We start from the raw sequence: 16,960 nt of genomic DNA, 5'->3' as shown, positions 1-16,960 counted from the left end.
CTCTTTAGTCTTTGCTCTACGTTGACGGCCAACATTTCACTCATGACATCTGAACTCCTCGCTGCTCAAACCGCCAGAGGAACCGACACAGCAGTGCTTCCACCGCTCAATTTAATTTGTCTTTTTTACAAAATATAATAATTAGAAACAAACAGAACAGAAGCAGTACAATATATATATATATATGTATATAAAATGCTAAAAATAAAAGTAAAAATCAAGAATTAACAAAAGGCAGTGATTCTTCTCCGTCTGCCGCCGCCTCATCCTGAACCCGCCGCATGTAAACAGTCAGAGACAAAGCAAACGCTGATCTGAGAGCGACTGGGCTGGAAGCAGGATCACAGGAGGAGCTCCACATTCACAGCCGCAGACCAGAAGCAAACAAGCACAGATGGAAGCCAGAAGTCCAGCTCAGTCATTTCCTTCTGCAGGACTTTGTTTCGCCACGTTAGGCTCAGAATCCACCGACATGCAAACCGACAAAATGACCAGAACACCATCATCACAATAAACAACTGATCCTAACCATCTGTCTCCGGCCGAGTCCAGAACACCGACGTTCTACCTGCACTGGTGTTCAAAGAAAACGTGTCACAGAGGAGCTTCACATTTCTAACGGTACGGTACATGAACGACTAGCAGCACAGGTGGAAATATACACAAAAGATATTTATTCATAGTTAAGGCAAAGCTAACTAACATGTGACAGATTCCATCAAAAAATATTGCAAAATGTACAACCTGTATACAAGAGTTTTGGTAAAACACTGCATTTGTGGCCCTCAAGTTGCTTCAGTTCATCATCTTAATGGAAAACAGAATGGAGGAGGTCCTGACCCAGCGTCGCCCCCTGCAGGTCGCTCTGACGCAGGCCGGGAGAAGCATCGCCGTACGCCGAGGCTATCGGACGATCACTACAGTTCTACGGAGGGATGCGCTTTCTTTGAACACCAGTGTGAGTTTAAGCCAGTCAGTCTTCAGTCGGTGGACGTTATGGGAACGCTTCGTCGTTTTAAGTCCGTTTTGGTTCTCCAGAGCAGACCAGCTCTGCAGCGGCTTGCTGCAGAAGGAGCTCTACTCATGGATCTACCTGAAACCCAGAACATGCTCACATCTGGAGCATCCTCTGGTCCAACACGGCCCAGATGTTTCTCAGCAAACATCATCGTACACCTGCTTTCTGATAGAGGCCAGCGTGTTCCACTGGATCACGATGCCTGAACCTCCACGTCAGAGATGTTTGGACCACAGCGTCGGTCTTCACCGCTGGACCATCGAGCTGCAACAACACAACCTCTGGATGTTAAACACGTGTTCAGACTCTCGCTGCTCATCGAGGGGTTTGGATACCGTCAAATCTGCAGAACCTGAGGAACCTGGCGTGTACGGGTTTTATTTTATTTTGAGCCTATTCTGCACGTTAAACGGGCCGAACCATCAGAGTGGTCCATCAGTCCTGCCAAAGCACTGCACCTTCAAACATCCCAGAATACGTTTCTAAGGGAAGAACAAGGATGAAAATATTCACTAAAACAAACAAAAAAAGCAAAACCACAGCGCTCCTCGTAGCTCCTGCACCGCACCGCGCTCAAATTAGGAAATATTCTTTCATTTCAGCTCATTTAAACTAAACTCTCCACTTCTGTGCCAAAAATCTAAAAACACGCAAAGAGAAAGAAAGAGGCGAAACCGAAAAAAACCGAGAGCCAGTTACAGACTCAGAGGAGAAGATGTGAAGCTCACGTTTAAATAAACTACTCTACGGATCTGGAGCTCCAGCCACCACGTCGTGACACGAAGCGACGGATGTGAACCGGCTGCAGCGCTCAAAGTGCCGATTCAATATGAAGGACGTAGAGAAGCACACGACTGGCTCGTGGTCAGAATCTGGAACAAATCTGAGCAGCAGGTCAAACTTCTCCGTCCTGATAAATAAGAAAACAAGCAGCAGTGGTTAACGTTGTCAATCATGATGTGTTTAAGAGCAGAAACATGGACAGCAGCTCTCTGTGCTTTCACATGTGTTCATTATAACCGACCCACAGAACGGCGCCGTGGTGATCAACTGTTCATATACACGTAATCAATGCCTGAAAGTAGTGATTAACACGCTCGTCATTCCACATCGGACAGAGGGTTCAAGTGTCTCAGTTTAAAAACAGGATCAGACGGATGAGAACGTCCCTCCAACACCGCCAGTAGGTCCATCGTGTCCAAAAAACAGTTTGGTAAATGCACTTCTTGTTCTTTAGCCCCGGTGTGAAGACAATCGAAGATCTCCACGCGGGACGAATCACAAAGAGCAGCACTCAGTTCAGCCCATCTCCTCACTGTGTGAGCGAGCGGGGATGCTGGACGGGGGAGGGGTGCAGCAGGCTGCCGAAGGCCTGGAAGTGTGACGGGAGGACAGCAGATGAAGGAGGTGAGGCGGACGGGAGGCTGAACTCCACCTGCAGCCGATGGGGGGCGCCAGCCTCGCCGCCTGCTGTACCGCAGTCGGGGCCCTCGGAGACGAAAGGTCCGCCGCGCATGTGCAGCTGGTAGAAGCAGGAGTTTGGGAGGCCGCGGTCGTCGTGGCGGGACGGAGAGCTCCCGCAGGCCCACTGGGAGCTCTGAGCAGACGGCTGAGACTGGAGCTGGACCGGAGCCGAAGGACAGCAACCGTCTGAGCCAGAGTCCCGCAGGTCATCGATGGGCGTGAGGGAGAAGGGACATCCAAACAGCTGCTGAGGACATTCGTCACCGCACAGCTCTGACAGGCCCATCACCAGCTCCCCATCTGGAAGAAGGCAGGATGACATCAGGAGCTGTAATAAAAGCTCCATGTTCTGGAGCTGCAAGTCTCATTTGTTGGCTTACAGTTTTATGAAAGCATTTGTGTACATATTCCTGCCTGAAACTCCCTGTCGTCATACTGAAGTGAAACGGAAACCAACGCTAGATCCAAATACTCCAGATGTTCTACCGTAGATGACATGACGGAACCCGAACCACCGTCAGGAGGAGAACCAGTCCAGTGATAGTTTAAGGTTCCTCCTCATTAACAGCAGACATTAATTGTTCTTAGTAAATGTAAATGTTTCTAACTGTAAATGTCCTGATTGGAGACGATGAAGGTGATTCTGAACTCATCGGTATCGGCTCCTATATGAGCCCCGTCCTGTGTTCATGTTCATCCTTCGCTGTAACACTGTTGTTTTAAATTTAGACCATTTATTAAATTAAGGCGTGTTATCAATGAACAAATGCTTAAATTAAAACACCAACAGAACACACTGGACATTTGTCCTACTCTGACATTTCTACACACAGTGCTAGCTGAAGCAGCAGCTGTTACATACAAACACTGGGTTTATGCTATGCTAGCTGTTTCCTGCCTGATCTAAAGCGTGTGGTGGCTGGAGGTCATTAAGCACCACAGAAGACCTCATCATGGTGGCCCTCTACTGGACACACTCCCACAATGCTCTCTGCTTGCCACCATGGAGCTACCTGCCTCCTCTGGTCATGACAGTATCACGTATTAGAGGATCCGCCTAGTGGTGCAACCAGGTACTACAGCTAGTCTGTGTGCTTTCTAGGAACATGGTACCAGGTCGGGACTCGGAATCCACGAACACTAAATAATCAATAACTCTGATTGGACTGGTAGCAAATAAAGACTTGATGAGGGCTTCCCTAACTGTTGTTAATTTAGACAATTAGCAGATTTGCTGTGTCTCTCTCTGCTCCGTTTCTCCCCATCGCTCCAGACTTTCCCCTTTCATTGTGCTTGAACACGACATGCTGAAGTAACGCTGCACAGACCTGAGCCTCTGTGTTTACTGTGTACAGAGGCAGCAGTGAGCAGGAGCACCAGGTTCTCCTGTGCACATGCTCAGAATAGCTAATTAGCAGCGCGAGGGGAGACGTGCACTTAATTAGACAAAAAATGTCTCCGATTAGATTCGTTGATTTTTTGTTTAAGAATAAATATTTACTGAAGTGATTCTTAATTTAATTGTCATTTGGACTCAGCAGTTACACTGTAAACAGATCTAATGGTAAATATCAAATGTACTGTATTTAAAAACGCTTTTCAAACCAACAAAGCAAAGAGAGAAAGGTTTGAATTCATTTTAAATGACCTGATGTATCTGACATCATTGGTAAATGAATGGAGCCGAAACTCCACAGCCAGAGGAGGCCGTGCACATTAGTCCTCTTCTTTTCAGCTCTAATTACAGTTTGATTATCTACCACAGATAAGTTAATGAGATTTATTCCTAATGAGCACATCCTCTCTCGTCTCTCTGCTCATCCAGTTCTCTTTACCTGCAGGCCCAGCCTGCTTTCTGTGGCCTGTGTGGACCCAAGTCATGGCTTTAAGAGAAAGCGGGGCGTTCGTCTGCGCCTGGGCCGACCCTCCTCTTCTGGAACACCATGTCAACGTGCACGGCATGCACACACACACACACACACGCACACACACACACACACACACACACAGAGGACAGACGTGCACACAAACACAAAAAGACAAAAAGCAAGAAAACATGGGGAAACAAGGGAGGGAGACATGGAAATGCTTTATAACCAAAAATAATGAGCATGTGATGTCAAAATAAAAGCAAACTGTAATCAAAATAGAACATTCAACAAACGTAAAGTCCATGAAACTGCATGTACATCATGACTGGTAGAACAGGTTGTGATGTGGGAATATGTCTGACACACAGAAAGACGGCAGAACTACAGCCTTCAGCCACATGAGTGAGTTTTTCAGCTTATATTTGCCAAACTGTGGAGTGAGGTGCTCTGTGGCCAGCTTCCACTTTAAATTAAACTCTAATGAAACGGGTGGATATTTTCTAAGCTGTTCCTGGACATGTGCTTCTTCTCCGAGTGGTTCTGTCTTTAACCATGAGGTCATCGGAACAACGTTCTAGAGCGTTCTGGCTCTAACCTCTGCTTCACTTTGCTCGTGATGTTGGCCAGCTGTGTGACAGGACATTTAATCCGGCACTAGGTCAGTTTAGGAGTGAACTTTTATCCAGAATCTGAGCTGCCACATCAGGTTCTGGTCAGAGGCCAACTCTAATCGGTACCTTGTTTGTCCAGATCCAGGTTCGACTGTGGAGGTAACGTGGACTCCAGCTGCCCAGTGCCCATGGAGGCGTGAGACAACAACCCTGAGGAACTGTTGCTTCCCTCCAGATCCCCGACCTCCCCGTCCTGGTCCCCGTCCTCCCTGCAACACACAGCACTGTCAGCACAGCAAACCCAGAGGCCACACAACCTGGAAGTTTTACTATTTCTTCTTCTAAAAAGCAGCGACACAAAGTCATTTAAGAACCTAATCCTGAACAGTCACCAACAGAGGAGCCCCACCACACAAACAGAAACATGTCCAGTTAGCTGGCATTACTAGCAGATGAAGAGAGGTTTGTCTCATGACAGGACTCACGGCGGATTCCTGTTTCATTGTGTGAAGCTACAACTTAAATAAAATAAAGAAACGAACATCTTAATAAAGTCCTGGAGCTGCTGAAACATGTTCCCAGAGTAGATTTCATGAGATGCTCACGGTGCACATACAGGAAACAGAAGCAGACTGTGAGTGAGGAGAACACACAGTGCGATGAACCGGAGAGCTAAGCTACCCTTCAGTCGGCTCACTGCAGGGCGTTTCAGACGAGGCATCGTGTACGTTACAGCTACACGTACACATGTAGCTCGACTGATCGTTAGCCTCACTCACATGCTCCCTGATTGCAGGCTGTACTTCTTGCGGCTCAGCCTGGTGGCCTGTTGGGTAAAGTACACGTGCCGGTCGGACTTCTTCCACATGTAGTAATACTCCACGCACTCGCCCACAGAGCGCGTTCGTACCTGCGGCAAAGGGGAGAAAAAGTTGCTGTTGATTGGAGCGACCAAAAGCCCACACCGTCCTACCGTCCTGTCTGCAGAGCGCTCACCTTGTTAGCCTGAATGAGGTGGAAGTTTTTCCCGTAAACTCGATAGCCGTGCTCAAAGTTCCTGCACTCCTCCTCGCTCCAGGAACAGAGCTCCTCTAAAGGCAGAGGACAGCAGCAGCATTAAGGCTAAACGTCAGGTTTATTAACAACACAACTGATCTCATGAACATGAACAACACGCAGCACATAAGACAACATGTACATTCAGAAAATGACTTTCTTGTTCCAAAGCTGTGTCCATTTTTTGTTCATTTTTTAGCATAATCCAAACTTAAACTGGAGGCTCACAGCTGGACTAAAGGTCATGAGGTCACATCAGTGAGCTGTTCATCCTCTGCAGTGCTGAACTCAGCAGCTTGTGTTCAATGGAAAGAGTCATCTCTGCCAAATCCTCGACTGGAACATGTTTTCCCAGCTTGTTTTACACGTGGCATCACTGTGCTGCACAGTTTTTATAATGAAGGCATCTCTAGGCTCTTAAATGATGCCCACATCTTCAGTGTGATGTTCACAGATGTGACTTCATCAGGAGTGTGGCGGCGTCCTGCAACTGCAGATTGATGTCAAAGAATTTCTGGAACATGTGACTTCATGAGGAAGCTGTTATCTTTAAACTAGTGGGAAAGTTCATCCCCTTTTCTACTTCCTGCAGTTCAAACACCTGGACAGCACCTTAAAATAAAAAACAATGGAATGTTCTGATAATGCTGCTACGTGACACAGGATGACAAAGACCTTCTTGTTTGTGAAATACTGGATGTTTTTAGTCTTTATCACAGGTCTGACTTTGGGTGAAGTACAAACACAGGTGGTGGCAGGTCGGGACAAACAGAAGCTCTGTTCTTACCACTAAACACTTTGACATTGAAGCGTAACCGCCTCAGTGCCTCTTCTGCATTGAAGTTGCATTTCACTAGTTCATACAGCGCCTGGAAGTCCAGAGAAAAGGAGAAGGAGAAGGAGAAAAGGCCGTCACACAGTGAAACCTGAGCTTTTTGTTTAAACTCTGTCAAAAGAAGAAGAACTTCTGGTTACTGACAAAGACTAAACACCGGCAGAGTCACGCTCCTCTACCAGCAGCATGTAGTCGCTGTATGTAGGGATGAACTTTTAAACTGGTTAAACTGATGCTACCAACTTTCTTATTTCACCAGCACATGATTTGGTCGCCCCTTATTCTGGTGCAGCATCACCACAACTACTAACCCGTCTTCTCTGCTGATGAAAAGTTCTCTTTGCACGATGTAGTTTCACTGCAGGTTGTCTGAAATCACTCAGGTAAGCTGGACACTGTGAAACTTCTCACTTGCTAAACATCTGCAACATCTGCTTATTGATAGACAGATCGAGTTACCGATGTTCCTTAAACGCCTCACATGCAGGCTAAGCTAGACGCTAACCAGACGGCTGCAGTGCACTCAGACAGGGGTGTGACCAAGAACTAGTTGGAAAACAGTAAAATACGGTGTTATTTTAGCTACATGGACTGTTTCCTACGAGCAGAGTGCATTTTAAATATCAGCATCACAATCAATCATGTTTATTTAACTGTGGAAGTCAAGATCACAGCTGCTGTTAATGTCAGTTTACGTTTGCGTCCCCAGCGCTGCATTAGTCATGTGATTGAATGCAGTGGGCGACTTGTTCTTCACTGACTTGGTTATAATCTCTCTCCAGACCTGCATTTCTATCACCAGGTGAGTCTGAGTCAGGACCTGTCCCTCTCCACCAGCCTCCTCTCTCCGTGTTTTGTTTGATATAATAATGAGCTGAAGGCCTCCCTGGAACATGATCACAGCTAAATGGGTTTTTACACATCATGCAGGGACAGACCAGCTGAGCCAAGAAGAAAACAGACAGTTTTCAACCCCGATGGCAAACGCTGAAGAGCCCAACCTTTTAACTTACACATTCTCAAAATAAAACCATTTTGGTCTCAACCTGCAGCCTGTAGTTTAGTCATTATGGGGAGATGTGGTGAAGCAGGACCAGGAGGAGATGCGCTCTGAGAGGACGGCGACCAGTTAAAAAGCAAGACAACTGAATATCCAGTTAGGTCTTCAACCTGACATATAAGCAGACTTCTACTCATCCAGTTATCAAGTTCTCTGAAAATACACACAAACATTTAAAATATTTTACCAAAACTAATAATTCAGTGGTTGCCCCTAATCCACCTGCTCCTGGGGCATCTAACCCATCGCTCATGAGCACTCCAGCAGCACCGTGTGCAGGATAAACACGCTACAACAGGCGACGTCGAAGTTTGAGCACACGAATGCAGCTGACGATGTTTTGTGAGACGCGACGTCTCGCTACCTGTTCGTTGTCCTGGACAGCGGCCCCTTGTGTGAACACTGCCCCCTCCTGGCCTCGTGGTCTCTGTACATTCAGCAGGAACTCCTCCACCTCCTGCACCGGCAGAACCTCCGGCCTCCACAGCAGCTGGTCGTCACCGCTGTAGGCTGCAAGGAAGACGAGGAAACAGAATGAAATGAGCTAAAATGGGAGGATTTTCTAACATTACCAGAGAGTCAAAGGATTTCTTAGATTCTGCACTACACTACACTCTAATCAGCTGAAATCATGTGGTGCTTGAAGAACTTCAGCCCAAGTTTATCCAGAGTTTTAGACTTAATCCTCATAAAACAACTGTTCAAACTGTTTTCTGACACCATTAGCGGGATCTGGTAGCTGCTTACCTCTCTCCTGGTGGGTGTAGGGGCTGACTGGAGGGATTTTTGCCTGATACATGGAGCCAACCATGATCTCCTGAGAAGCAAATCAGAGATACAGTCCACATCACCTGCTGGTAAAAGCTGAAGCTGTCCTAAAATCTGTGACGTGTGCTGAGACAGACCCGTACCCTTGAAAAGCGAAAGGTCTGACCAGAAGCAGATGTCAGGTTTGAACAACTAAGCCACTTTGGTTTTGGAACTGGTGAGATGTTTTATCCCCATCGGTCTTTTCTCTGGCTCGCACAAGTGAAAATATTTTTTCGTACAGCGTGTTTGGCCCGGCTATCAAAACCACGGCGGTTCTGTCTAAATCAGGTCTCATGTACGGGGGTTAGTTTGGGTTCAGTTGGTCCAGCACAGGAATTTCGTCCACATTGGATAATCCTGCAGTATTTGTTTTATGCTGGACGCCAGCGTAGGAAGAGGTGAGCGTGTGCAGCTTCTTATTGGATCAAATGTAAGACAAACCCATTAGCAGAGAGTTCATAAACCAGTGTTTCATTATCGGCTAATTGTTCTGCTGGAGGGCCTTTGTGTGGTTTTATCTCTCATAAAACTGCAAACACAGAGCGCAGCATGCTTCAAGTCAGCATCAGGCTACCTTGTGCTCTTCATTGGAGGGAATAGAGGCGTCATCAGAGTCCTCATCTGACGAGCTGACCAATGGGTCTTTGTCTCCACCTGGAAGAGACAAAACAGCAGACAGGTGACGCTTTAAACTCACTGATGCTACACAAACTATAGACATGTCTGCAGCTGGTCTGTGTGGATCCTCAGCCCTGAGAATCAGTAAAAAAAGCAAATTCATTTCTCATTTTGGTTCCTGAAGATGTTTTCAAGAACCAGAAAAAGGAGATAATTTGCTTTTTACTGAAGCTCGTAGGACTTCTGAAGCTTCAACCGGCTGTGGTCGGACATTAAAATAACAACGGGATACATCTAACTCCATTTAAAACACAAAAGGGCAAACAGACGGAGGAAGGAATCACAGACGGTCGAGGCGCCTCCTCCTCTGTTACTGTGGGTTCAGTCTGGATAAAACACACAAGCAGCCATAGATTGGTTTTTAAATGATATTTCATGAGCTCAGCGCTTTCCCCACGTTTAAATATAAATCACTGTCACCTTTTAATACATTTAAACTCCTTCAGCTCAGAGCCGTTGGACTGTCTTTGACATATTTCCGTCACATGGAGATGGACCAGCCGGTACCATCACGCCGGTAGATCAGAAACCGATACGCTGAAATCAATCAAAGCTTACGTGTAATTTCCTGATATTTGAAGCTCTGCTATGTTATCAGAAATGTTCCACCTCGACATAAACCTGCCTTCTTATCAAAGCACTCATTTAAAATCAAGCCAAACAAAAGCTTCAGGAATTTCTTTCATCACCTGTTACATGTGAAGGAAAGCTATGAAACCAGCCTTCCTCTTTCTGTCTCTCCGCTCGTCACGAGATCGTTTCAAACGTTCAACAGTCAGGCGTTAATCTCACCTTGGAGGCGACGGAGCAGGTCTGAGGTGTTTGAGGTGACGGAGGGGGTGATATCATCGGCTGATGACTCCTCTTCCTCCTCCACAGGAAACAGATCCTCAGTTATCTGATCCTGAACACGAGAAAAACAAAAGCAACAGAACAGTAAAGCGTCGTGGAGGAGCAGAAGAAAGGGTTTCATTTCCAAAACCAATCATTCCTATTAGATGTGTGATAATTAAAGTTTATGCTTCAATGCTGACTCCCAACACAACAGCTTTGTTCAATAAGATGAACAGCAACCAGAAGGCCAGTACAGACGGGAACGTGAACAGCTTTGGGTCGTACCTTGTCCAGTGTCATGTCTGGCAGGCTGGCAGCCATGTGACAGGTCTCCTTCTCTGGATCTGACACCGTATAACCGTACAAAGCCAGCAGCTCCTCCAAGGGAAGCTCACCGGCCTACAGGTGAGTTAGAGACGGAGACAGAAGGAGGGAGAGGAATCTATGAATTACTTCCACATTGAAAACAACATCTTCCACACATCTGCCTGTTCAGTGGTCTCAAGGACAGTCTCCACATTCCCTCCAAAAACCTCCATAACTCAGTCAGTTCACTGTGAAGTGATCAGAACACTACAAAAATGAAGCAGTTCAAGGCAGCATGTCTGGTATCTGAACAGTTTAACACCAAACGGTACATTTACATCGATCCACACTGCAGAGTTCAGATTCTACTCACTGAAGCTAATTAAAGCTCCAGTTTGAAGCAGATGTGGAAATCAGCATCTGGATGTTCCACTTCATTTCCTGAACTTGGTGTTGGGAGAGTTTGTTCTGATCCGGGGAACGTGGGAGGAACGTACAGTTTTAGTTTTACTGAATGATGACACTTTTTTGCTTTTGCATTTAATGACAATAAACGGAGACGTAAACAGGAACGATGCCGCAGAGCGAGTTCAGTGCTTCAGACTGTTAAACCAGCATCCTTAGTGTCTGTTTAAAGTCTATTAATTGTCTGTGTTCAGATAGTATTTCTGTATTCACTGACATGAAGTGGCTGGATTTTAAAATGTCTTTCAAACAAGTGCATGAATTTCCTTGAGTTTGAACCCCCTCCATAGAACTTTAAATTCTTTGGTAAATGATCCTTATGGCGTATTTAATACACTAGAAGATGCATGATGTGGGAAACAAGCACTAAATCCACTGACTGAGCATTTCCACCTTGAAACCTACAGTCTGTCAAACCAGCTTTGTTTGTCGTGTTCTGTTTGTATTTCATGTATTTATGCTTTGTTGCGTTCATATATGATATTTTTTGTGTTGTATTGTTGCTGCTGCCCTCTTGGCCACGGCTCCCTGGATGTCAGTGTCAATGGGACTCACCTGGTTCAATAAAGGTTAAATACAATAAAAATAAAAAGCGCAGTGTCCTGATGACAGCATGAAAAACAAGGACTCAGAATTCCAGGATTTCATACGTAACTAACCAAAGAATTAATCCTGTAAACGAGCACTGTGCTGTTTTCTATATTATTCCTCAGAATCCCTTCAGACATGTGGCTGAATTAAACTCCAGTCTTACACCTGCCATCGTGTTGCATAGAGAAGTTTTACAGCGTTTGAGCAGAGCGCTATGAGGTGGGTCAGAAAAGTTCCAGGACTGGTGTCACAACAGATAGACTTCAAACCCAAACTCCCAGTGTTCCTCTTCCCAGTAATCCTCCTGGAGTCTACCGCCCTCCTCCAGCCTTCTCTTCACGCCTCCATGCTCTCCTGGAAGGATTCTCCAGGATCCTCTCAGCTCCGTCCTCACAGCCATCTTGATGTCGTCCACGTCTTCTAAACGGGTCTCCTTGATGAGCCCTTGAGCTTGGGGAGGAGGAACCAACCCCACGGAGCCAGGTGGGGTGAGTAGGGAGGAGATGTTCTCCTCAGCAGGAGCTGTGGGATGCTCAGGGCGCTGTGAGCAGGTTGTCATGGTGACGCAGCCTCCACTGGTCCTGACGCAACTCTGCCTCTTCTGGACGAAGCAAACGCTGCAGGACCTCTGTGGACGAGCTGGTTGATGGTCTGAAGGAGAAACTCCTGGTTTGGGTTTGAAGTCTATCTTTAGTGACACCAGTCCTGGAACTTTTCTGACACACCTCATAAGTGAAGCTGGCGTGCTCGAGCTGCAGCGAGGGAGACGGGTGCTTTGTAGATCTGCACATTCTAGAGGAAGCAACAGCAGAGTTACAGCATCATGTCTAACGTGCTCTATCCTCCACTAATGCATCTGACTGCAGCAGCAAAACTCTACGTACAGTATCTTCCATGTCGTACCTGTTTATGAGTAAAGTCATGAAGTCATACGTGTACATAACCACATAAGACCTGTTATATCTGTATTATTGTAATTTCTTGTCCTGCTGCTTTCATGCCTCATGTGTATCAGCTGCTGTCACACTTCCTCAGTGAGGGATCAATAAAGTTTATCTTATAATAATAATAATATCTCATCTTAAAGATAGGAAACACCTAAATATGTAACTTCTACACACTTAGAAGAGTTTTTAGGGTTTGAATCCACAAACTGGTAAACTATCAGTCCTTCAAATCACAGACTAAGTTCTGTAATTAGTTACAGTTGGGTTACAACAGTTCCTCTGGTCGGCCAGCCAGCACGACCACAGCAGTTCTACCTGCAGCTATGAAGCTCCCATAAATAATCACAGGACAACATTCAGTCAGTGTGGCTTCTAGACAGAAGAGCTTTGACACATACAGTGTGGGACTGTGCTGCCATCTTCATGGAGCGAGGTCTCCTCCAGCTCCTCTAAGACCTGTTCAGACTTCTGCTTCTCCAGCTGAGGGCCTTCATCGCTCTCCACTCTCCACTAGGCCACGACCTCTGCACGCACGTTCAGATGCTTTCCACCCACCTACAAACACACACACACACACACACACACAGAGGTTTGTATGCAGCATTCAAAGTCATGTAAAACAGCTCCGGGATGTGTTGCAGTAGCGCAGCACATGCCTGCGTGGTGCACACCAACAACATGGGATCACGCTGATCCTGGCTCATCCCATTACCCATCAGCTGACTCCTGACGTCTAAACCGCCCTTTTTTAACTTGTGAGACTCAACGCTAGTGAAAGGCTGGAGGATAGATGATGACACCTGTAGCTGTAACATGATTATTTAATTCTGGTTATATTATATACAGCCATACAGCATGTGCTATAATGACTTCTTGGAGGTCCACATATGTTGCACACTCTGTTTATACTGAACATGAAGGCACTGCACTCTCCTTGGGTTCAGGTTTGCACCTCTGGTTCGATGCTAAGCTGCGATTGGTCGGCTCAGTACTTGTGCAACGACAGTAAAAGTTGAATCTAATCAAACCTTCAGAGATTCACAGAAAGTCTTTCTGCAGAACTTTTGGTTTGAAAACAGTGAAATAAGAGTTTCTGATGGTTTTCCTGCAGCATCAACGTGTTTCCAGTCACAGCTCGGCCTGAACTGTTTCAGTAAACTGGAAAAGACTGAATATCCATAATGAAGGCTAATAAAGAGTTCTATGCACCAGTTCAGTTTGCTTTGTTGATAATAAGCTGCATGAGAGGCTCCACGAGGATCTGGACACCTGAATTAGATCCCAGTCTAACCTGTAAGGACACTCAAAGTCTGTATATTATTACTATATTCATATATCTTGAATATTTGCATGCACTGTCCGTGCTGTATATATCTCAGCACACTCACACCGTCCTGAAAGCGATTCCACTTGACGCTGAGCTGCACGTTTCCTGCCTCAGTACTCGTACAATGACAATAAAGCTGAATCTAAACTACACTTCATGGATTTCTTTAATCTCCGACACATTCATCAGAAGTCTTTCTACAGACTAACCGGTTTGGTGCCGTAACAGGTTTTGCTGCAGCATCAACGTGTTTCCAGTCCAGGCTTTGGTCTAAGCTACTGCAGTGAAGTGGGACACACTGTGTAGACGACAGCCGACCTGTAAGGACATTAAACAGTCCATACATTATCATTAGATATTCATATATGTGCATACTTCCATGCACAGCTCATAGGGTATATATGTATAACACTCTCATGCTACGGCCCTTAAAGCTTTTCCACTCGTCCTGCTTCTTTAACACGTCTGCTTTGATGTTAAACTGCGTTTGTCGTTTCAGTACCAGACAACAAAGTTTAACGTAAACTTCATGGACTTGTTTAAACCTCCTACACATTCATCAGAAGTCTTTCTACAGACTAACTGGTTTGAAAATGGTGCAACACCAGTTAATGGTGGTTTTCCTTCAACATGTTTCCAGTCTAGGTTTTGGTCTGAACCGGTTCAGTAAAATGAGACCCACTGTGTAGATCAGAGCCGACCAGCGAGGACACTGAAGTCCACATGTCATCATTATATTCATATAGCTCACATACATGCACACATTATACAGTTTATAACTGAACACACCTACAGGCCCTGACAGCTCTTCCTTCTGGACATTTTACACGACACAACTCTTCTCCTGCTGCTTTTGGTTTGATGCTGAACTGGTACTCATGCAACAATGAAGTTTAATCTCAGCTGAACTTCTTTAGACGTTCCTCTACAGAATGACAGATTTAAAAATGGAGCAATAACAACATTTACAAAAGTTTCCAACTGAGTCTTTAATCTAAACTAAACTGGGCCGGAGTGTGTGTCTGTGATGAGACCACATGCAGAGTGGACAAACTTTGGGTTCTGAGAGGCTGAACCAGGATCTCAACAACTCCAGGTCTCACAGCTCCACCTCTGTCTGAACCAGACCTCCTGCTGCTGCTGTACTTCAGGTCTGATGCTAAACTGAGTCTCATCGTCTCAGAACCTGTAAAATGACAATAAAGCTGAATGTGAACTGAACTTCATGGACTTTTAATCCCTACAGGTCGACCAGATGTCTGTACATCCACTGACTGGTTCACACCTGGTGCAGGAACAGGTTGTCCTGCAGCATCAGCACGAGTCCAGTCCAGGCTCTGGTCTGATCTGGACACTAAAAGTCCATATATCATCATTATATCCATATATCTTGCATAGACAGTTTATACTGGATGTATCTCAGCTCACACATATTACCCATAAAGCCGTTCCACTGCTTTCTGCACAATGGTTCGTCTAAAAATGGTGAAATATCTGATTTTACTGCAAAATCAACAAGTTTCCACTGAATCTAAACTATTTCAGTAAACTGGGCCAGAGTGTGTTTCTATGATGAGACCACGTGTGGAGTTAAAGTGGACAAACTTTGGGTCCTGAGAGGCTGAACCAGGATCTCAACAACTCCAGGTCTCACAGGTCCACCTCTCTCTCTGTTAGACTAAAGTCTACCAATGATTATTATATTAATGCACCTTGAACGTTTACATGCACATACTGTCCTGTCTGTACTGTAACACCCTCACACTGTGCTTAAAGTCACAAACACATCCTATAGTCTCTATGGATCCACAGCTCTGTCTGCTGAAATATCTGATTATGAAAAGTTTCCACTTTAGTCTTTAATCTGAACTCTTCCAGTGAACCTGGACCTGCTGTCTGTCTGTGATGAGGCCACATGTGGAGGCAAAGTGGACAAACTTTGGGTCCTGAGAGGCTGAACCAGGATCTCAACAACTCCAGCACCGGGTCTCTCTCTAAACCAGAGCAGACCATAAAGGTCCAGCCAGAACCTAAATGTTCTGGTGCAGCCCGTCCCTCTGCCTGTCTGTCTGTCCGTCCAGGGCGCTTTCCTGTGACTTGGTGCTGAACGGGTCTGTCGCTGCTCCGAGTGGCACAAGAAGGAAATAAACTAGTTCTCAGTGTTTCCGAGAGCCGCGGTCGGAGTTTAGCGCCGCCGACTCATGACAACTTTTCTGTTCTGTCTGCGCCCCGGTCCGGCTCCAGCCCACTTCCCCCGCCGGGCTCAGGCGCACCTGGACCACTTCAGCACCACCGTGTCCGACCCGCCGGGCTGCCTATTGTTTTCTGCGGCTTTCGCAGCTCTGCTCGGGGAATGGCTCTTTAAAGCCGAGGACGCGGAGCGAGGCGCTACGCCGGAGAGCTTCTCCATTTCTGCCCCGCCGCTTCCCGGTCCAAACGCGCCCCGTACACCCCCCTTCAGCCGGCGTTCAGCCGCCGGACAAACCCTCGACGGTCCCGGGTACCGCACCGGGTGACACGAGTGTGAGATTCGGCCGCGGTGGTGCCTGATTCGGCTCGGTACGGTCCTCGTTTTCGCTCACTTACCTCCGCCATTCCGTTTCTGCGCAAGCTGCGTATTGCCCGGATGTTGTCGGTCTGCTCAGCTCCGCTTATTGCCGCAGCAGCAGCGGCGGTGCTGCACTACTTTGCACCGACTTTCTGCGACTCGTTCCGCTATTTTATTCATCTCATTTAACGAGTGCAGTTTAAAAATGTGTAATTAGTTCATGTAGAAACTCTTCCCTCGGCTCACGGTGTCGGTCTGAGAGATAAAGTTCGTCTTTACTCGCCATAAATAATATAAAACCACCAACTAGAAAGCAAAGACTCACACATTCATCTCTGATATTTAATGATTGTGAGCCTGCTGTGAGGTTTAAACCATCACTACACCAACACTTCACATCAGTCAGTTTTATTCCAAAGCAGGTTTTCACATAAAGTCACTGATAATAAAATAAAACACTTTAGAGTCATTTCTGCTCTGAACTCCTACAGCAATAAATCATAGGAACAAATAAAGAATATTCAAAGTTTAGAGTCAAT

General features: G+C 46.2%; 1 protein-coding gene across 1 annotated transcript; it reads right to left on the bottom strand.

The window, feature by feature from the left end:
* Positions 1–651: 651 nt before the first annotated feature.
* On the bottom strand, positions 652–16,468 carry mier2 (mesoderm induction early response 1, family member 2). Its single transcript, XM_008295312.1, is given in 14 exon segments — positions 652–2,782; positions 5,091–5,233; positions 5,744–5,874; positions 5,961–6,055; positions 6,808–6,889; positions 8,280–8,425; positions 8,663–8,732; positions 9,300–9,379; positions 10,196–10,307; positions 10,523–10,636; positions 12,945–12,981; positions 12,983–13,043; positions 13,046–13,079; positions 16,460–16,468. Coding segments are annotated over 14 exon segments (1,566 nt in total). The 3' UTR covers positions 652–2,330.
* Between the last annotated feature and the right edge of the window lie 492 nt (positions 16,469–16,960).

The sequence above is a fragment of the Stegastes partitus genome, unplaced genomic scaffold (genome assembly GCF_000690725.1).
Source record: "Stegastes partitus isolate 25-593 unplaced genomic scaffold, Stegastes_partitus-1.0.2 Scaffold1037, whole genome shotgun sequence".
Classification (NCBI taxonomy): Eukaryota; Metazoa; Chordata; class Actinopteri; family Pomacentridae; genus Stegastes; species Stegastes partitus.
The sequence above is the reverse complement of the archived record's forward strand: the minus strand, read 5'-3'. Positions and strand labels throughout refer to the sequence as shown.